General features: G+C 39.6%; 1 protein-coding gene across 6 annotated transcripts in view; it reads right to left on the bottom strand.

The window, feature by feature from the left end:
• The window catches only part of LOC105213350 (pneumococcal serine-rich repeat protein), a 289,615-nt gene that overhangs the window by 77,237 nt on the left and 190,105 nt on the right, over positions 1-22,273 (bottom strand). For all 6 annotated transcript variants that reach the window (XM_054233140.1, XM_054233143.1, XM_054233139.1 and 3 more), the window contains one exon: positions 5,999-6,951. In XM_054233140.1, coding sequence (XP_054089115.1) covers positions 5,999-6,928 — 930 coding nt within the window. In that variant the 5' untranslated portion in view covers positions 6,929-6,951. The remainder of the gene's footprint in view (positions 1-5,998; positions 6,952-22,273) is intronic.

Genomic DNA, 22,273 nt, shown 5'->3' with positions numbered 1-22,273 from the left:
GCAACAGCAACATCAAACACACATGCAAGTGGACATTAAAAATAACAACATTTGCAAAGCAACAACAACAACAACAAAACGAACACATTAAATAATGACAATCGAGCGAACGTCGCAAACTAGAAAATCCAGCTGCAATTTTAGCCGCAACAAACGCATTAAGCCAAATGATCTGCCACCAACCGAACAACCAACCAAGCAACAACAATAACAACGGCATGCATCGGCAATGCATAATGTGGGCAAAAATGTACAAATGTTAAATTACAAAAACTACAAAATCGCAAACTCATTTCCCGCCTGCCACAAAAAGCGAACGCCGTTGTTGTTGCCGCATATGCCACTTCAGCTGCTGTGGCAGCCAGCTGCTGAGCTGAACATGCCACTTTACTACTAATTACAAATGAGTACAGGCAATATAAACAGGCCAGAGCAAATAAAACAAATCAACGGCAACACTAACAACAACAACTACAACAATAATGATGTTGCAAATTAATAAAATCAGTACAACAATAACAAAAAAAAAAACAAAAAGGTATGCATTTGTGTGCGCGTTCAACCAAAATCACACGCTGACGTTCTTCTTCTTCTTCTTAACTGGCGTAGAAACCGCTTACGCGGTTATAGCCGAGTCCACAACAGTGCGCCACGCATCTCTCCTTTTGGCGGTTTGGCGCCAATTGGTAATACCAATTGGTAATACCAGGTGGAGAAGGACCTGTCTTCACTTGGTATTACCAATTGGCGCCAAACCGCCAAAAGGAGAGATGCGTGGCGCACTGTTGTGGACACGCTGACGTTACGCGCCACTATATGGCGCAGCGCACCGCAGCGGCGGGGGATTGCTCAATTAAGCAGGGCGCAAATCCTGTTTCGCCGCGAAGAATTAAATCCCAGAAATGTTTATGCTATTCATCATTGCTATTGCGCTGTACCCATTACCGGGCACCCTCTTGGCGACGCGTCGCACTGGCTGACTCTGCTAGAAGCTCTTTGTTGCAAGCTACCACTTCGGACGCTGGCGTTTTGGCTTTTCAAGGCTTAAATCGATCATTTGCACTTTGTTGTTGTTGTTTTCGTTTGCTTCTTTTTCGATACTTAAAGCTGTGCACACACACACACCCAGATTGGCTACCCCCCACCAATGCGCCACGGCATGTCACGGCATGCCACGCCAAGTGTCCAAGGCGCGAGTGGAGCGCAGAGCCAACATCGGACCGATTGACTGCAGCGAAATGAAAGACCGTAACATTCGATTTAGGTATTTGGTTACGACGATTTAGGGAAGTAGGCCCTGCTGGAACCACGAAAGTTTGTTGGAAAGAACTGTTCTCAAGGCTTATGTTGTGGGTGACGTGTAGAGTCCGTTCTCCAGTTCCACCTTTTCGAGCTGATTCATTAGAGTGTTCACAAATATTTGTTGACTTCGGTCTCTTTTTCATTTTATTTTCTCTTAGCAGTTTTTCCTACTGCCCGTTCTCTCGCAGAACACTCATCGGCTACTGCCACGACAAATCCAGTTCTTTCCACATCACCGCGCATATCGCGGCTTACTCACACACAACTCCTTTTTGGCTCCTTTTTATTGCCTCTTTTTCACTCGATTTTTATATTATTGTTTGTTATTGTTGCTTCTATAATTGTTACAGCTTTGTTTAATTGCCAGTTTTTTCGCTGCAAATACATATGTATATCTCTCTCTCTTTTTTCTTCGGTTTCCATTTGGTTTTGCAGCGCTGGTGTCTTGCTTGCATTTTTCGTCATTGCCGCGCCAAAAATAGAGAATCTAAATTGTTTACCCAAAAGGTATGACTAACAATTAGGTATTGGCACGGAAATGCAGACACAAAATTTTTTATGGTCAACCATCACGACCACCGTGCCGCGCCGCGCAGTTATCTGCTGTGCTAATGGCGCGTTTAGTGGCGGTCAGATGTGCTCGACGCGTTGTGGCGCTCGTACGAGAGTATACATTGCAGGCGATTAGATGAAAAGTCGAGCGCGCGCCCTGCCGGGGGCTGGAACGCTGTCAATGGCGACACTGACGGTTGCGATAAAATTTGTCTTGCGCTTAATTGCAAAGCGCTCAATTATCGGCAATTAATTAGGCGCTTAAGCGAATCTAAATATCGTATGTATCTATATTGGTGTGTGTAAACTAGCGCTAGTGAAACTTTTCGGTGGATTTTTAGGCGTTCAATAAAGTAAGGTATAGTTGAGAGGTGTTATAAGCAGAATATAGTAATTCAAGTATTAAGTTAAGTATCTTATGGAACAAAAGCTGAAATTATTGCGCTTAAAAATGAGTGAGATAAACACAACAACAAAGTATGAAAAACTGTTCATAGGAAGTTTTTACGAGAAGAGCTTTCAAAAACTGTTTCTTAAGGACAGGAGCGATTGTTTCACAGAAAATATTAGTCTCACTTCATAACAATCGACAGATTAAAGAATAATGTCTGGCTGACTGCCTTTCTCTCTTTTAGTTGTAGATTGAGTTGCACAGAATTCTAGTTGTTGAAGGAAAGCTTTCAGGAATCCAAAACATCAACTATAGACGACTCAGGAAACATTACGAACTTAAGAGATATTTATGGTATACAAATACCACGCTTTTAAGCCTTACGGTAGTCCACACTTAATCAATTTGAAATTCATACATGATAAAGATCCGTTATAGCATTGCTTCGGCACAGCCAATTATAAGTTTAAAACTCTTTATTGCCATTTAAAAACCTCTGCCTCGGATCGATCTCTATCAACGGCCACCACTTGAAATTAATTTGCAAAATTTAATTGTGTTTAAAAACTAACGGGAATTTGCTGTGAATTAAATAATCGCTGGAATAAGTGCATAAAATCGAATGGAGACTATTTTAAAGGAGACAACATTAATGTAGACGAATGAATAAATATTTTTTCAATAAACGAAAATTCCCGTTATTTTCTGAACACACATCTTACATTTCCTTAATTGTATGAGTAATAATTACTTAGCGTTGTTATTACCGTTGTTGTTGTAATTGTGTTTGAAATGAAAATTGTGACAGCAGCAATACTCGTACACATAAGGCGCTTGGGACATGGGGGAAAAGTCGCTTTGAGTAGCTGTGCGAACACGGCCAATTTATAATCACCAACTAAAATGGCTTCATAACAAAAATTACAGATAATTGCATGATTAATTAAATAATTAAGCGAAGGCCAGCAACAAATAAGGCAAAGCGAGCAGCGCGTCATAAGCGACGACCGACTGTTAGACATGAGAGCGCGCTCGTGTGTGTGGTGATATAAGCGCTTTAATAGCTCGGCAATGCCACGCTGGGGCACTTAGCTATTTCATATTAAATCGAGATTATAATAAATGCAATTTTTCACCCCGAGTGATTAATTAAATAAATAAATAAAATGCATGTCACCAGCCAACAAGCCAGCAAGTGGCGGCCGAGTGCAGCGTTGAGCGCATAACGGGCGTCGATTTTTGAGTGCAACATGCCAAAATAATGAGCACAGCGACAAATCAATTGAGGGACGGACATGAGCGCGCATGTAATGCGAAAATTATTTCAATTATTTTACATGGCATAAATAAATACAAAAGCAACAAAAACAAAAAAACTACAACAATTGAAGGTACAGTAGGTACCAAATAAGTTTTTATTATTCTTGCGCAGCGCAAGTGTTGAAAACAAGAAAGAAATAGTTTGCCCTTCACATCTGCGCCACCGCGCTGCCAACTGTGTGTTGTCTGTGTGTGTGCCGCATTAGTAGCCAAAGCGCGCGCTGCCGACCGCTGCATGCGGCACTGCAAACGGTAAACGCGAATGAAGGCAAAAAATCTTGCAGTGTCCCAATTCTGTGCGCAGCCTGCGACCGTCGAGCGAAATAACAATTAAAAAATGCTAAGCAACAACAACAAAAAGCGCCAATAACAACAACTGCTGCACAGCAACAGCAACAAAGGCTAAGAAACAAATGAGCGCAACAGCAAACCGCAAGCAAACATAAAAAAGAGTAACAAAAACAAAAAAGGCAAGCAAATAAGCAACAAAAAATGCCTGTGAGAGAGTGGTGGTAAGAATTGTGGCCAAAATAACCAAATAACTGTAACTGTCAGCAATAAATAAAATTCGCATGTCCTCGAAACCAAATGGTCAAACGGCTTTATTTGTTGTATTTGTCTCTGTATTTGTGTGTGTGAGTTTCTTGGTGCTGCAAGTCCAATAATTGTGCGATTCGTGGGGTGGCGGAGTGGGTGGCGCGGGTGCGCGGCGCAAGCGCACATAACTTTCGCACAAATCAGCTATTCAGCGCTGCAACAGCGGCCAAAAGCTTACAAAAACACAAAAAACAACAACAAGTGCAATGCAATGTAAGAAATTATTTGGACGAAAAGGTGCCAGCGTGCAACGCTATTGAACGCTTAATGAGTAAGCCATGTTGGGCATTTGACAGTGACATACGAGCATGGCACACGGTGGCCAAATAGAAGTGTAACGCATACAAAACTATTGCAGAAGAAGAAGAAGAAAAAAGTGCGACGTGTTAAAAATAATTGCATAAAGAGATATATGAAATGCAATGAAACGAAACAGAAAGGTTACTGAGAGTAGGCTTTATCAAAGGCCTTGTATGGGACCCCTTACATGATGAGAACTAATCCGAAATTTATGATGAAGGCTTTCAAAATTTTCGAGTAATTATTGTTGAGAATGGAACCGAATTGATATCCGCCTTAGGACTGACAGATCCGCAGCAAACCTCAAAACAATTTGTGGAAAATGAGTTCTGTTATATGATACGGTATATGATATGGTTAGCAATGCTGAACGTAACTAATATTCGAGATCCCTTGAGCTAAATTTACTGAAGAGAGAATCTGAAACCGTTCCGGATAACCTTTCGCGTAATATTGAAGATTCGACACAAAAATAAAGATAATTCGCCGTTATTTATTCCAAAGTATATTTGAAAAGGCAACAAAAAAAAAAAAACAACAACATTCTCTTCTAATAATGCCAACACATCTTTCAGCTAATTCATTGTCCATACATTTTGCTTTTTGCCGTTGGCCACATTAGTTTTTCCAACAAGTTAACAGTGCAATTAACAAGATTTCACCGGAAAGTGTGCCAAGTCCAATATTTAAAAGCGCGCATCAACAAATTTGAGGCATGGAACCCGTTCTAACTCGTTTCTCGCTAATTATCGGCATTTTGTTGCTTTATTTGTTTGCTCAGCGCTGCGCAGAATTCATTTTTGACTACTGCTTTGCAGCTTAAGTTTGCTTCGCTTTGTTGTTGTTTATTCTACATTCCAAATGAGGTGAGCCGCGCTGGTATTCCTGCTCGAAATATTCGCTTAAATTTTTTATGCGCGCACCGCGACACTCAAAGCTCGAAATCAGGCCAAAGTCAAAGTCAAGATTTAAGAAGAATGAACGCAAAATCATGGAGCCAAACAGGTAGTGAGACGAGCCGAAAAAAGGTAGCTCAGTTGTGGCTTGAATTTCAGTTTGCATCGCGTTGTTTGTGGCAAGCGAAATTTGTGCAGCGCGAAGGCGAAGCTGAGTAGGCGGCTATGCTTAAGAAGTTAATTCCAGTTAAATTAAATGATCGTCTGGGCGACGAGGCGGTTGGAAGGGAATCATACACATGGAAGAGATGACAGTTTGCCCCTTTATTAATTTATTTTCTACTACAAACCCATCGACTGCCATAATAATGCAATACAAAGAGGATCCATAAAAAAAATACATAAAGGACACATTCCAACAAGGCTTGGGAGCTGCCAAAACCGGCAATGTTAACCAAATTCTGGCAACTGCGAACTGCTACCTTCTGCTAATTATGTCCAATGACAGTATACCGTTAGTTCAAAAGAAAAATTCCCTATTTCGCGAGTATCTTTCAAGACAAAGAAGCTCCATACTCCTCATAAGACGAGTTCCCACCAAAAATATCAAAAACCAAAATAATTAAATTTGTTCACTTACCGATTCAGTTTTGATGTTTAATGCCACATGTGGCAGCAACGACGTTGGCTCTGCGCTTGGCGAAGGTGTACGTTGGTGTTGTGCCGTTGTGATCGGCGACATGGCATTCGATAGCGTATCTGCGGACGTTACTGGCGCCGAAGCGGATGACGCTGCCGTCAACCCACTAGTTGCCACAACAATACCGTTAGCAGCTGTTGAGCCACAACTACCGTTGCTGGCCTCCAAACCGATGGGTGTACCGGGTGCCACCGAAGAAAGCGGTGGCGATGTCGGCGAAATACCGCCACGCACCGAAGACGCGACGGCCGATGTAGAATACGGTGAACCCGCTATGCTGCAAGGCGATTTGTTGGCATTCGAATTGGGCGCGACGGCCGCTGTCGTTGAAGACGAAGCCGTCGACGATGAGGACGAAGTGGATGAAGTCATCGATGAATTGGAAGATGAGGACGATGACGACGACGATGAGGAGGAAGAGGCTGCGCCCGTTGCTGTCGCACTGGAACCAGTCACACGATGGCCCGCAATGGGTGTGGGTGTGCGTTGTTGCTGGTTTTGTAGCGCTGGTGTTGACGGTCGGCAACCGTTTGGCGAGATAGCCAACAAATGTGTGACTGCAGGCGTTGTGGACGGCGGTGGTGTGCCGCCGGGGCTAGGCGTACCGGCACCAGTGGTGGTGGTGGTCAGACTGACTGTGGCCGAAATGCTGCCGCTCAAATGATGTACGCTGGCGTCCACAAAGGCGCTGGCTGAGTTGGTTGTGGGTTCGCGTTTAATGACAATTCCGCCACCGGCGTTCGAGGTAGTTCCCAGTGAGGCGGCTGTTATGGCGGCTTCGCATGGCAGGACAGTACCGAGCATGGTCGGCGCGTTATCGGCTTTACGATTGCTTGGCTGGTTCTCCGTTTCCTCGCAGCCCTCCGCCATGTCAGTAAGGCATTTTGGAAAGACTGTGGAAGAGAAAAGTAATGTTATTAAAAGACTGGATTTATACAAATTATAGAATGTCCCTATAAACTTCTTAGGCCTTCACTAAATTAAGCAAAATGTGACTTGGTTTCTGCCACTTTCGTTTGCAGCCCTTGGTATCTACTCGCAAAATTTCTGCACCACACCTTAATGCATGCAACAAATCTTGCGAATTTCATAAAGAATTTCCTGCAACTACTTTTCCACAGCGTTATTAATGTCTACATGTTTACCCTTACAACTAGTGTTCATATATGCATTTACAGCTGTAATATGTGTTTGCGTCCACACTAAATACATGCAACGCAAGGAGCGCCTTGCTCGAGTGAACACACCCAAATTGAACCTGATTTGCACATTATTTGCCCCTAAAAGCATGCCAACACTCATGTATGCGGTCACACACACGCTCATATACTCAGTTGTAACAACATGCCATAGTCTCATTACGATATCCTTGCCTCAGTTACCTCCACCGCCACCGCCGCATGCCACACTCAGCCTCCACAGTGAGCTTAACCCGACAAATGCAGAATGCAAATATATTCTGCAAACTTTGCCACCTTCGCACAAAAAGTTTCAAATGCTAACTGTACATTTAACAACTGCAGACACACAACTGCATGTGTGTGCATTTAACCGTACCATCGCCCACTGCAAAATGTTGCGCATTTCACCCTTGCCACCTGCCGCCACCAACCCAGCCAGAGCCAGCACCAGTGCCGCCGCCTTACTTAATGTTCACATATTTTAGAATTTACATTTTATGCAAACATTATCGAATATTTTGTGCACTTAAACTCACACTCAGGCATTAATTTCATTAATTATCCTTACTTGGTGCGACGAAGAGGCGGCGCAGGGCCCAAGGGGAGGTGCATGCAAACACATGGCATTGTGGGTGTGTAGGAATGAGTGTAGTGGTGCTCACATATATACTTTGAATGTATATAATTGCTCATGGACAAATGCAGCGCTGACGACAAACGCTTGACCGAAGCGCTAACGGTAAGAAAGTGAACGCAGTCAAGGAATATGCAAATATAGAAGCAGGAAAGTTGAAAGATAAGGAAAAGTCTCAAATGTTAACTAAGAGGAAGGAAAGTGTGGTACTTCGAAATCAATATGAAATTGAGAAAGTAAAGTAGAAGAAGAAAAAGAAGAAGAAGAAGAAGAAAAAGAAAAAGAACTTACACAGTGTGTGTAAGTAGAATAGAGAGCCGTTGAGGGAAGGTAACTGAGGTGGATAGATTTCGTATATATTAAACTACATACAGAGTACTGAACGCAATAAGGAAGGTTGAGAGAGGCTTATCAAGTCCAAAAGAGAAGTTTTGTTCACTGCTGGTCTTTATACCAATTCCATTTTATACCAAATATACATTAAATAAAGTAAAAATTGTAAAACAGCATTTTTTAAATCACAAATATCCTGCCGAACTCGATTTTCATTATTTAAATTTTATATCGAATCTTCCTAATTACATTCGTGCAAGTTGGCAACACTACTTGAGAGCGATTAGAGCGTAAAAGGATACAAAATTGTGCATAAATGCTTATTTTTGTTGTTGGTGCATAATTTTTGTAATGTTGTTGGTGCATAATTGAGACTGGTCAGTTGAATAGCTTTTGGGAATGGCTTTCGCACTTAACAACACCAATACACATGAGCATATTTGTAAGCTTGTACTGCGTACTCATGGCATTACTCATATTGTTCGGGTGTGTTGAGGCAGTACTGGTAGATAAAGTGGAAGAGTTGAGGCTCAATATGGAGCATGTTCAGGGTGCATACAAAATTTAGAAGATTTGTATGAGACAACTTTAATTATTATGAAGAAAACTACATAACTAAATTTCAATCTCTCTCTAGATGGCAATAAATAAGATTGCAGCCATCATATGAATCACTAAAATGTAATTTTAAAACCTCCTTTATCCATCAAATCATTCAAGTCCCGCATTACTATAATTGCCCACTTGCGTGCATGTGTAGTTTCCTAATTAAAAATCGATATTTCTGCAAAACTCTGGCAACATTAAGTTGCTACACTCACAAAAGTAATACTTCGCCGCCCTCATTAAACACCCACACACTGACAATGCCCCTAATTCTTAATTCACTAAATTACCCACTTTTCAGTTACTCTTCAATATTGTTGTTGTTGTTCATTAGTCGTACTTTCTTGCTAGTGTTAGTTAGCTGACGACAACAAGCTAGCTGCAACAGAAGACTACATGACTACATTAACCAAGCCATGAGCTAGCTGTCTACGTACTTCGTTGCATGTTAAATGCACCGAACGCCTTCGGCAATCATACAATTATGCATATGTATACACATATACCAACAATACATATACCAACAACATAAGGCAATATAACGTATAGCTTAAATGTATGCTGACAACGAAATGCAACAATAACAATAATAAGTGGCAACACTTTTCTTATGTTTCACCAATGAAAACACCTTTAAATTTGCAAGGAAAATGCCTTGCCGATACTCATTCAGGCAAATGATATGTGAATCTACTTATGTGCGTTCTATATCTACGCCTATGAGTAGTTAATGTGTCCATACAACCTATGCGCTATGATGAGTCAAGAATTCGATGCCGTTTGCTTTTCCCAATTCCTTTAGCTCTTTCTTTCTACGCTATCGTTGACTTTTCGCCGGCTTTCTACTTGGGCTTCCTCTTCTTCACCACGTTTGCTGCTTTGTCTGCACATAATTTTACATTATCCTTGCCAGTCACTCCGTAAACACGCCTTCAGTGAATCGTTGAACCGTTTTCCTGCAAGTCCATCTGTCCGTCTGCTCAGCCCGTCGGTTGCATTCCTTGCAGTCCGCTGTGGACTCCAACGTGGATATGTCATCGCTGTCGCCGTCGTCGTCGCAGCAAACTGGCTCCAAAACTTCAATATGTTCGCCCTGAATAACTGACCAGCACGTGCCACGGCTGCCATTCGGTCGGTCGAGCTGAGCCAAGCCAAGCCGAGCCGAGTTCGCATATCCTTGCTGTGCCGTTAGCTCCTACGCTTATGCTCTGTTGCTGCAACTCGAACCCTTACAATGCCTTATTGCATTGTTTATGTCGTTGCCGAATTGCCTGTTGTTGTCGTATCAACTCGGGCCTGCAGCCCTTCTACTTGAGTTCGGCCTAACAGCGTGCGCCTCAACCCACTTTGTTGCATGCTGTTGACAAGAACATAACTTTGACTGTTTGTTGTTGTAATGACGGCATTTTGGTTGCATTGTGGATTTGTATTTGAGTAAATGTGATTGCTTGTTACTTCGGTAAGCAATTTTCTTCTGGCTGCTTAGACATTATTTAAGTAATTTAGAGTAGGCGATCTCATTCTTAGAGTCATCGAAGACGAACAGAAGAAATGAAGAAGAGAGAATATTGAATGAGGTAATTCTGTACAAATGTCGAACGAACTCTCTGATTCCACAAGCAGATTAACTACTTTCCTGCCTTATCCAAGTACTCTTGATATTAAGAGATCATCCATAACATTTTCTTCGAAAGATTCAGTTCTTCAAAAGAAGTTCCGAGGATTCCCGACCAACTTTATCTATACGAATATCTCTATTATTGATGCTCAATATTACATCTCCTTGACTGGAATACACTACTTCTCACCGACTTCTTAAAGAAGAGTAGTCTCTACACACATACTAAACAAATCTTATTTTAGAGGCAAAATTGCGGTGCATCTCCGGGCTTTCTTTTACAATAATAATGCACAATAATTAAAATGAGTAATTTGCGACAAGTGGAAAGTTGCGGCAACAAAGTTGAACACAACAACAACAACAACGAAGCTGATTTCATATTCTAACTGCGATTTTAAGCAAAGCGTTGTCTGAAATGTGGCGAAACATCGCCGTCGCATGTTCTCATACAGCAGCCGAACAATAATTATACCGGTTCTCTTAAGTGGACATGGATGTAGACGCGGCTGAACATTTGAATCCATCGCAGTCATATGCATATGTATAACTGTGTGTGTTGGTGCGCTAGGCGAGAGGTGTATCGGACGAATGTTGATCAGCAACATGTTGCAGCAGCATTCACAGCAAAACAAAGTTGCTATTATTAGCGTATGGCTGTTAGTGATGTTGTTGTTGTTATTGTTGCATACATGTGTATGTATATCATGGTGATCGGCATTAATTTTTCTGTTCATTATTGAATGATGTTGTTGTTGTGTTATGATAAGTCGTTATTAAACGACGTCAACGATCGATAGCCAAGCTGCCTGCCTGCCTTTGTATTAGTGTGTGTGTGTTTGTTTGTTTGCATTGTGCTGGCAACACAATAATTTAGCCATGCACAGGAAGTAGAGCAACTTTTTAGTAGTTGGGACATATACTTAAGCTTTTTTGTTGCACACTTTTGTTGCAAATGTATTAGCGCAAATATGCATAGTTGTTCATGTCTTTCTGTGTGTGTGTGTTTGGTATGTTTGGGTGTGCTGACATCAATAATATTGGCGCAGCATGGCAATTACAATGCATGAATAGCCGATTAATTGTCGGTTAGTGGCAGATATGAATGAGAAATTGGATTGTTAAGGCAACAAAATACCAACTAATGGCCTGGCAGAAGAAAATCAGGTCGCAGCGGTGCAAAATCGGGAGACAAGGCAGAAATGCAAGCAGAGAAACGATAAAGTTAAAAGAAAATAATTTAATAATAGAAATTAAAATTTTTAAGGAAAAAGCTGTATAGAAAAGTTCGACTTCCATAATATAGCTTCACAATAGAGATAAAATCATAAGTTCCATGAGGTCTCAGGAATACTTGCAACATCTCTAGAGTCTGTGTTTCCAAATGCGACAATAATCGAAGCGTAATCGACTGAAATCAATACACTTGAATTGGTTCGCTGTGAAAGTGACAATTTAAATAGCAAATGTCCTCACTATCCTTTCGAAAAGGCGAGAGCGTCCAGTAGCCACAATAATGCCATATAAAATATACATATATGCAAGAGTAGCCCCACAAAAATATAAATAATATGAATACAGGCATACAAGTCTACCGACTGCAAAACGAAAAAAGACATATTAAGAGCGCGGGAGTGAAGCAGAGAGTTCTTCTCTGGAGTGGGGTCCGCGCTAACGCCAAGGACTTGAGTGTGGGCGTTTGCAATGAAATTCGCGTGTGTTACACATGAGCACGCAGCGATCACAACAAAACCAGCCACATCAATAACAACAACATAAATTAGATAAAGCAGTTAAAGTATAATAATACAACAACAACAACAACAACAATAACGACAAAAACAATGTCAAGCACGCATGCACTGCAACCCCTAAAACACGAAACCCTTGCTGCATTGCGCTAAAACTTGAGGTCTTGATCCCCACACCTCAAACAACCAAGCGTCACTTACCACCGACTGGCTTACCGACAGCTCTTCGAGGTGTGTGTGTTTGCAGGCTTTGCACACTCATAATGAGCTCGCATATACGCATTAAGCGTGTATTTGCTTTTAATTTAAAATTCTAAATTCAAAATACTTATAAGCGACGCTGCCTCCCCCCAATCACAGTGAACAAGTGGGCCCCTTTCGGTGGCAGCGGCGGCGACGTGCAGCGCTGTCTACTTCAGCAGTTCATAAGTACACTTTGCGTATTCATATTTTATGATTCATTACATGGCCAAGCGAATGCACGCCGCCGCGGCAGTTAAGGTGCGGCGCAGAAGGCTGTTGCTGTTGCATGCCACATAGACAACAGGACGTTGCCACTTGCGCGCAGCACAGCAAAGGCTCAGTAGCCGGTAGGATAATGACGACGCGCGTTGAGCGCCAAGCATAATTTTGTTAAATTAGCGCACAACAATGACAACAACAACAAAAACACACAGCTTGTATGGCAGTTGCAAGAACAAAGGATATCGCGCAATAATCATAATAATGGAAAGAAATGGCTGGAAAAAAGTGCCGGCGCAAACATTTGCGAAAACTCCCCAATTGAGCACGCACTGAAGTTGAAAGCATAGTCCAACAACAACTAATACAAAATGTAATAATAATAATTACAAAAACAATGGCAACAAAAGGAAATATGTGGCACACAAATCGTAATTAAGCAGCACAGTGTCGAAGGCACATATACATATAAAAAAAAATTATATATTGACAAAGCGCAGGAGGTACGGGGAAGCATCGAAAAAAATCAAACACATGCATTTATTTCCATTTTCATTTTTAATTATTTGCCAGCTACTCTTTGTGGATAATTTTGTATTTTTTATTGGCTCCGCCATTCGAACTAATTAACGAAATTTTGCAACCCTTTATGACCGACGGATTTTTGCATGATTTTGCAATTAATTTCCTCAAAGGCTTCCCTTGCTTGTTCGATGTGTACCATACATCGCGCGGCGTTTTCGATTGTTCAAAGGGGTTATCAAATTATAAATGCTGTGCAGTGGAAAATAGCGGTATTCTAAGGGAGTTTTGCACTCGCATTTACCGTTATGTTCTATGCAGACAGGAAATTTAGCTCATTATACAAACTTTTTTTGGTAAATTCGAAAATCGGTTTGGGTAAATCGATTTTGCTGTGCTGCTGAGGAAGGGGCTTTAATGAGTTTTGTGTTGAGAATTTAGCTGTAAAATTTTAGAAATATTTTTTTCCATATATTTTTACTTTTGATTTTAGAAAAATGCGAATAATCGATATTAGAGGCTATAATGTAGCAGGTACGTTAAAGAAGTTAACTGTTCTCTCACGTAATGTTTCTGAAAGCTTTCCAAAAAGTTTCATGTTATAAAAATAAAATTTTTAAACTATTATATGTTCTCAAGTCCTGATTAAAACTGTGACAACTGAAGGTGCCTTTAACATACGAAAAATTCGGAAAACAAATCCGCTAAATATGACTCAAACAGGTTTTTAAATACATACTTCACATATCGCACTTGCCACATTCGCCAATTTCGACATCAAGGTTACTGAAACTACTGAAGACATGCTAGTTTTCATAGATATTTTGTCAAGCACAATTTTTCGCCTTTAATTTATTAATAAATATAATTTTATTTAAATTTCGTACAAATTTTTTGCCCCCTTGAGTGTCGGGAACCTTCGTTAACTCACGCTTGACTTGTTGCACATTCAAAAATATGGCCTGAAATCTCAATTAATCACATAAATTATAGAACTAATATTTGTAATACATTTCTAACGCCTTGAATAAATTCAAATTATAACCAGCGCCAATTAAATCGGCGCAATTATGGTATGTTGATTTTTAATGTCGACAACAGCCGCACCCAAAAACGCCTAAAACTAAGTAGCAAGACGGTAAGCATATCAAAAGAGAGAAAAAAAAAACTTAAATTTAATTTAATTTATATTAAATCGTGACATGCGTAAAGCAATTAAAAAGAATTAAAAAAAAGTTGCATTAAACTATGTATTTATCGCGTTTGAAAAGCATAAAAATGTTTAACACGCGTCGCTATTCAATGCAAATTTTGACATTATAGAATGACAAACAATTTAATAAAACAAACAAATTTCAATTAATTCAATTTAATCTCAGTGACATTAAATATATAAAATAAAATATTTAAAAAGTTTAACCTCGAGTAGTTTGTTTAAATATTGAATGCCTGTCAACTTAACAACAGAAAATTGGCAACAGCGCGCATTAGCAAAATGGTGTGTGACTTTGCTAAAGCAAGCCAGCAGCAATCAAATGCTATGTTGCCTATTTTCTTTATTTTTCTCTATTTTATGTTACTTCTGTGCTCACTACATTTGGAACTGTTATAAATAAATTTTGATTTCTCACTTCGATTGCCGCAACTAACATTTATATCCATAGCATATATGTGGCATTCTGCTCATTAGAGCGTTGATAAGTTACCGCTGCTTACTTGTCATTTAACTGATTTATTTTCAATTTTCATGCTGATGTGCGAGCTTTTCATAAAAATATGTACATATTTATATAAATGAAATCTTTGCACATAAATTTGCATAAAATTCAAGTCATTCATTTATGTCAATTGGCTGTCCATTACAAAATCATACCGCCTGCTGGGTATCCCCCACACCCCACTTCCGCCGCCGACACACATTCACTGTCGCACGAACATGAGCACGAATGTGGCATGACAGTCATGGCGTTAGCTCGCATTCGTACATAATTCAGAGCTATCAATTTCTTTTAATTGAGAACTAAAAATGCAAGAAAACCAAAACAAAAAGGAGACAGAAGCAGAAGCAGAAGAAAAAAGAACCAATCTACTTTGTCTCAATTTTAATTTAAATTTATTAAATTTGCACGCGAGCGACACAATGCAAGGCGCACAGTGTTGTTGTCGGCAGCTGCGCATGCGTCACTGGTCGCATGGTGGCCGTTGGCCTGCCAAGGGGGTGGAGCACATGACGGTGAGTGGCAGCGTAGTCATTTTACCACCACAAACATCACTCCAACCAAACAATATTGTCTTGCAGCCGTCATTCGCGTTGTTGTTCGCTGTTCGCGTTCGTGTTGCAAATCTGATTTTCTGCTTGCTACTTTGCTGCAGCGCTTTCCACACTTGCCGCCGATGTGCGAGTGTGCGTCAAGTCGCTTGCATGCAGCGCCGTGTGGCAACATTTTATTGCTCATTTAGCAGCGATTCCCTGTACGTTTTGTTCTGTTGTTCGCCCCGCTTTTCCCGCTCATTTCACAGTTGCTGCTGTTGTTGTGCGTGGTTTTTTCTTGCGTTTTCTTGTTGCTTGCCACATTTACTGCTTTTATTGCCGTTCACATGCACACCGAAGACACTCGCCGCTTTTAATTCATTTTTATTATGCCACAAACGTGCAACACAATTAATAAAATCCTCTACTTTATTGTTGGTCCAAACGCAATGGCCGGCCAGGCGTTCGGACAATAAGTGGCGTCCAGTGCCGCACGAATTGGCGTGAAATTCAACTGTGCAGCATGCATACGATTTGTCACACATTATGGCAAGTGCAACATCCAGCAGCCAGCAGATGCGAGTCTGAGTCGGTCCATTGTCGTTGCGATCGTCGTCGTCGTCGATCGTTAGCTGGTCGATCAATGGACAACTTTTCAATAATAATTGCCATTTACGGAATGTGGCACAAGCACACTCTAGAGAGCTCATAATCATTATTGCATAAATTATGAGTTGTTGTTGTTGTTGTCGCTATAGTGTGTCCCACCAAACGGGAGTATCGTCGGGTAATGAGTGTAAGTGAGCGCTAGTCGGTTTTCATGTTGTAAGCATCTATCATGATTACACATGCGCGCAATTTGACGCAGTTTGGAATGACTCGCAGACTCAAAGCTCTTACTAACTGCTAGTCAGCACTGTCTTCAGCATGGCTGTTGGTAGTATGTTTCACTTTACAACCTTTTGATTGCTGAATTTTATAAATTATTTAATGAGCTTCATCAGCACGCACTAAACTAATGGAACTTGCAACACTTGCGAAGCACCACATCCTCTGGGAGTAATACTTTGAAGAGGCAATTAAACTGATTTTTATTTGACACAGCAAGGTTAGATGACCTGTATGCGATCTCAAACACTTAAATTAAAGAGCGGAGCGTGAGAATCCTATATCGTTGCAACAAATGAGAAAAAAACTCCAAACTCAACGGAAGAACACTTACAGACCCCAAAGAGATTGTTAGCTGATTCAGCTTAGAGTAGTATATAAGCAAGGATTACATCTTAAAGTGACTGGTGAATAATGAGGCGATCGCTGTGTCTGCAACAAGAAAACTGTCAAGAAAATAGTGTATTCGCTCTCTTTTAGTGTGTTTACTCTCTTTTATCGATGTAATGGAGTTAAACTTATTCAGTAGCCATAGGATGAAGGATATCACATTTATGGCCTCTCGTACCAATATCCAGGGACTCCCAAACATTAAAAAACAATAATTTCATAAATTGTGTCAACCAATCAGAAAAAGCGCCGACGAGCGCCTCATCTAATTGATTGTGTATGTATGTATGTGTGTTTGCTCGCAAATTATCGAAAAAATCATGTTAATTAACATTAATAATTTTTAATTGCCGCACTCGTGCAATTAAAATTAAAATGGTTACTCTTTGCATTTCCAGCGTGCAATTAAAATAAAATTTTATGCGCACAAATTATTATTTGTTTTTTTTTTTTCTTTTTCTTTCGCCTTTCAATATTTGTGCGCATTACATTTTCCCTCCTGGTACCCCTCGCAACTCGCATCAATCGAACTCTGTACGCGCTGCCGTTATTATTATGATTCTAATTGTAAATAATTAAATCTGTCAAACGTTAATGACAGTCAATTGAGGTGAAACGAAACTAGAAACACAACAACAGCAACAACAACACGAGCAATAACGAAAAACAGCTGCCGATGCATTTAATATAAACAAAATTTTGTTGAATTACATCAGCAACATAAACATCGGACAAAGCAGCGACGCCGTCACTTAATCAACTCTCCGCCCCGCGCAAGCACCACCATTCGCCACCACTCGGCGACGCCACCGATCTCACATACGTTTAACGCCAGCAAATTACTTGTGCGCATGCGCAAACACACGCACTTTAACGCAACAATAACAACATTGCCAACAAAAATTATGCTGATTGATATTTGATTGTGTGTGTTGTTGTTGTTGTTATTGCAGCGCTTGTGCTTTTCGTCTCAATTTGCTTATTTATTTATTCGTATTTTGATTTTTTACTCGTTTATTATTGGTTGGCTGGCAATACATACATATACATCTGTATAATGCCAGTTGTGGCGACGTCAATGCGCGCTCATTGCCGTTGCCAATTATTATGTATACTCATACAACAAAAACAACAACAACACCAACAACTAATAATGGTAATAATAAAAATATACTTTAATGCATGTACAAGCAAGCTAATAATAAAATAAATAAATAGCTGCAACAACAACAACAACAACCACAAATAGAGTCAAGTAAAAAAAATAATTGCCAAAGCATTTACAAATGTAGAACTTAAAGTGTGCATGGGTGTGTGTGTGTGTGTGTGTGGCCGCACATTAATGCGGTTTCATTAATTGAAAGCTCGAGAAACTGTACTCAGAAAATTATAATGCTGATGAGGCGCAAATAAAAGCAATAAAAATCTGAACGCACACACACTGAGAAGCCAAATGTTTGTTTGTATGTATGTGTGTCAGGATGTATACATGTATTGGTTAAATCAAAATTGTATATGTCTACAAATTAACAGCGGATTTTTTAATGAAGTCTGCATAGAATTGGCGCCTAACTGAGCGTAGATATATATACTGAGAAAAATAAAAAAGAACAAATTTTAATAAAAAAAAATTAAATGGATCTTTAGTCTAAATTTTGGAAATATGAGTGTTTCAAAATCATATTTAGAAGAAAGTACTGATAATTTACCTTCTTATCTGATAATTTTTAGTCGAAATGATCGATAAAAGGTCTTCTAAAAATTCTAGTTTCGTTTTTGAAGTAAATGATAATCAATCTCGAAAAATTTATGTTCTCCAAAATTTATTTTTTAACAAAAAACAGCATATTTGGAATAAAAATAAAACTTTTTTTTATAAAAAATATTATTAAAATTTTAATAATATTATTTTATTCGTGGATAAAAAATATTTTTTTTTTAATAAAAAATAAATTTTTGTAATAAATAAAATATTAAACGAGAACACTTCGCAACAAAATTTAAAGCCTCCTTTGATTTAATTATATTTTTTCTAAAAATTTCATATATCTCAAACCTTAAATATTTCCCCAAGGCCTCCAAGTTACTTTCGTCGACTCAAAATGTATTATGCTTTATGAATCTTAATTTAAAATTTCCAAAATTTGTTTTAATAATAAAAACATATCGTACAATTAAATGTCTCTCAATTTAAAATCGCGCGCAATTTGTGTTTATTTATGCAAGGAATCACACAACTATATACAACTCATTGAAATAATTCCACGAAATCGATAAATTGATATTAACTTGACGGCTGTGGAAATGAGGCAAGCGCGCACTTACGACGACATCTATAAATAATAATATGTGTATGCAGGCAATAGGGGCGGGCAGGCAAACGGTATACCCCCCTTATTAATTTAGCCCTGATTTACAAACGCGTCACAAACATTTCCAAGATCGTCGACAGCCGACAGCCGCACAATAAATTTGTATAATTTCCTTCAATTATTAACGCTGATGACAATCAACATCATCACTATTAATAACTCTCCACGCTCGCCGCTCGACATTCGACGATCATTAGCGCGCATGGCACAACATAGCATAGCATGGCTTGGCGGTGTGACGATCGTTACATTTGGGCTGCTACTTACGCTCGACGCATTCCACAGCATTTTGGGCCAATTGATCGGTCGAAATCCACGCTGCGCTGGCAACTCATTTGCTTTGATTTGAGTGTCGTTCGACGTAATTATTTTAGATTGTTTCTCAATTATGGAACGCTGATTGTATTGATTCTGAGCGCGGAGGGGAGGTGTGTGTGTGTATGCGAGATACGTAAGTGATTCATTTTCCGTTATTAAATTGTTACTGCGTCGAGTGATTCTTAATTTATTTCTATATAAGTACATTGCATTCAATGAGCTGTAATTTGAGTCTCATTTGAATATTTTATTTGCTCATTGCAATCGCCGCCGTCATTACTCGTTCATATGTTCGATCGTTCGTATTTTCATTAGTTCAATATCGCAATTGAGTACAAAGTTCAATGAAAAGATATTTAACCTTTTAATGAGTTATTCGCAATCAAAAGGCAAACCAATTACATCGGAAATGAATTCAGTTGTTGTACAGTTGTGTTTGGAATCTTTGATTCGAAAGCATATTGTTAGATGGCTGTGATTGATCGAGATATATGTAAGTATATAATTTATTTTTAGAATATGCCACAATTACGTGAGAGGGCATCATAGTTGAAAGATAGTAACACCAATAAGTAAGAAATCAGAAAGTAGAGACTAATAGAACATCAGTTAGTATTAGATTATTAAAGCGAAGTTATTCAAATGCTTCGACGCTGCCGAACTGAAAAGTGAATTATACGACAATCTCTACTGAAAAGAAACGTAAAGTATTTTATGACAAAAAACGGATAATTGCATGAATAATTTACTGAAAACTTATTCCGAAAAGGCTACCTCATCATACTCTACTTCAGACCACACGTTTTGAAGTCATCTCTTGTAAGATCTTCTGTGTAATCTCATGTAAGAACTTCAAGCATCAGAACAAACTTTTCATAACCTCAACACTTTCATCATTGAGAAGCCAAGGCATAGAATAACTTCTCAACTATAGAAAGCAGCCAGCCCCGGTTAATTGCTTCCTCAACTATGCGCTAACAATAACCGGTTACCTTTACCTTTTCCCTCAACTAACAACAACAACATTGTAAATGATACAACACCTTAACTCAAACTATGTGTCATGCGTGCAGCCAACTAATCAACCAATTAATATTTGACAACAACAATTTGTGTCATAAATCAGCGAGACTTTCGCGAGCAATTAGCATAAAATCGTTTGAAAATGCTCCATATTGGGTTGTAACGCATATAAAATGCATGTTATTGACATTAAAATGCCATAAAATAGTGCATTTTGTATGAATTAGATAAAAAACGGTTGTTGCCGTTGCACCGCAAGCAGATTTTAGCGAATTTAGTGTTGCCACCACCAATGATGCCGGATCGCCTGTTGGGTGCGTACGCTTATCGGTCGCTTGGCCTGTGGGCCGTCACCGCCTGTTGCGTACAATCGACAACAGCTTGTAATAATGATCGTGACAGATTGTGGCAGCGCGTATGAAAGATAGTTGCGGCGATCGGATCGACACAGCCAGCCACGCAGCGCCACAGACACGTTGCTGCATAATGTGGCACATAAATTACACGAGCTTATGGCAGGATAGAGAGGCTTAGATGGTATAAAATATGGAAATGTTTCTTATATCTGTGATTTTCAGTCGCATGTGTGTGTTGTTGGAATGAATTTATAATATCAGCGAAGTTATCGAAAAATGTTAAGCAAATGTTGTGTGATGAAAGAGTGCATATTTTGCTGAAGTGTTGAGAAAAATGCGGGAAATAAGTAATGTGTTGAATCGATGACCAATATATACTTTATTAGACTTGAAAATACAGTTAGTAGATATCCGTAAAATGTCTATAAAAATGGCAAAAAAATTAATACAAAATTGTTCTTTGACAGTTTCCACAGTTGTTCTTCCTCGTCTTTGGTATTACGACCATGGGTCGGTCTAGGCCGAGAACACAAAACTTCGCCAATTGCCTCTATACTTTGCGGGGTCTGCCAGTTGTACATCCACTTTGGTTCTTCCATCGGATGATAGGGCGTCCTGCGTCTCGTATCGAAGTTGCTTTTCGCTGGATTGTCGTCTTCCTTGCGTCCATGCCTTAACAAACGCTTTCTTTGGATTTTTATGCGCTTAACTACTTCCATATAGCCGTAGAGCTCAGACAGTTCATGGTTCCATCTTCTTCGGTACTGATCGCTTACGCGGCCTCGAAGATCTGGCCGTCAACAGTTCTCTCGAATGTTTCTAGAGCTTTTCCATCTAGATTCGTCGTCGTTCATGTTTCTGCGAGTCATAAAATTGACCGGGAATGGTGAGAGACTCATATAACATTGTTTTTGCTCATCAAGAGAGTGATCTGCTTCTCAATTGCCTACCGATGCCAAAGTAGCAACTGTTGGAAAGATTAGTTATCAACGCTTGATCATCAGGCTCAGATTGTTTCTGGTATTTATGCTGGTTTCGAGATGGACAAAGTCCAAACGGTTCACTATGGTTCTTTGGCGCCAAATATTGTCTAATGCAAGAAGTATGCGCTCAATAGATGGCGCCAAGCGCAAAATTTGCAAAAACCTGCTTTACGATTCGCCTTCAACTCAGTGCTGTTGAAGAATAACATGTGTTTACTTTGTATGGAAAAACCTTTCGCAACGTAAAAATTCACATGTAAATATTTCATTTTATTTTTAATTAATGTAATAAACCTGCTTGCCACGCCCAATTCAGCTGCTGCCATTCGAGCGTAGCGGCACGTTTTCTTGCCAAAATATGCTTATTAAATATGCAAATGACTGCAATAAAAATATGAAAACTTAAAATGTATTAAAGTATCAAAGTATGCAAATATATTTGCTTAATTACCGGCTGCAAGCACTTTCGAAACCGAATGCAACGCTAAACATAAAGCAGCATAAAATATTACATTTAATTATCGACG

The sequence above is a fragment of the Zeugodacus cucurbitae genome, chromosome 6, assembly GCF_028554725.1.
Source record: "Zeugodacus cucurbitae isolate PBARC_wt_2022May chromosome 6, idZeuCucr1.2, whole genome shotgun sequence".
NCBI lineage: Eukaryota > Metazoa > Arthropoda > Insecta > Diptera > Tephritidae > Zeugodacus > Zeugodacus cucurbitae.
This window is presented reverse-complemented; position numbering and strand designations above follow the sequence as displayed.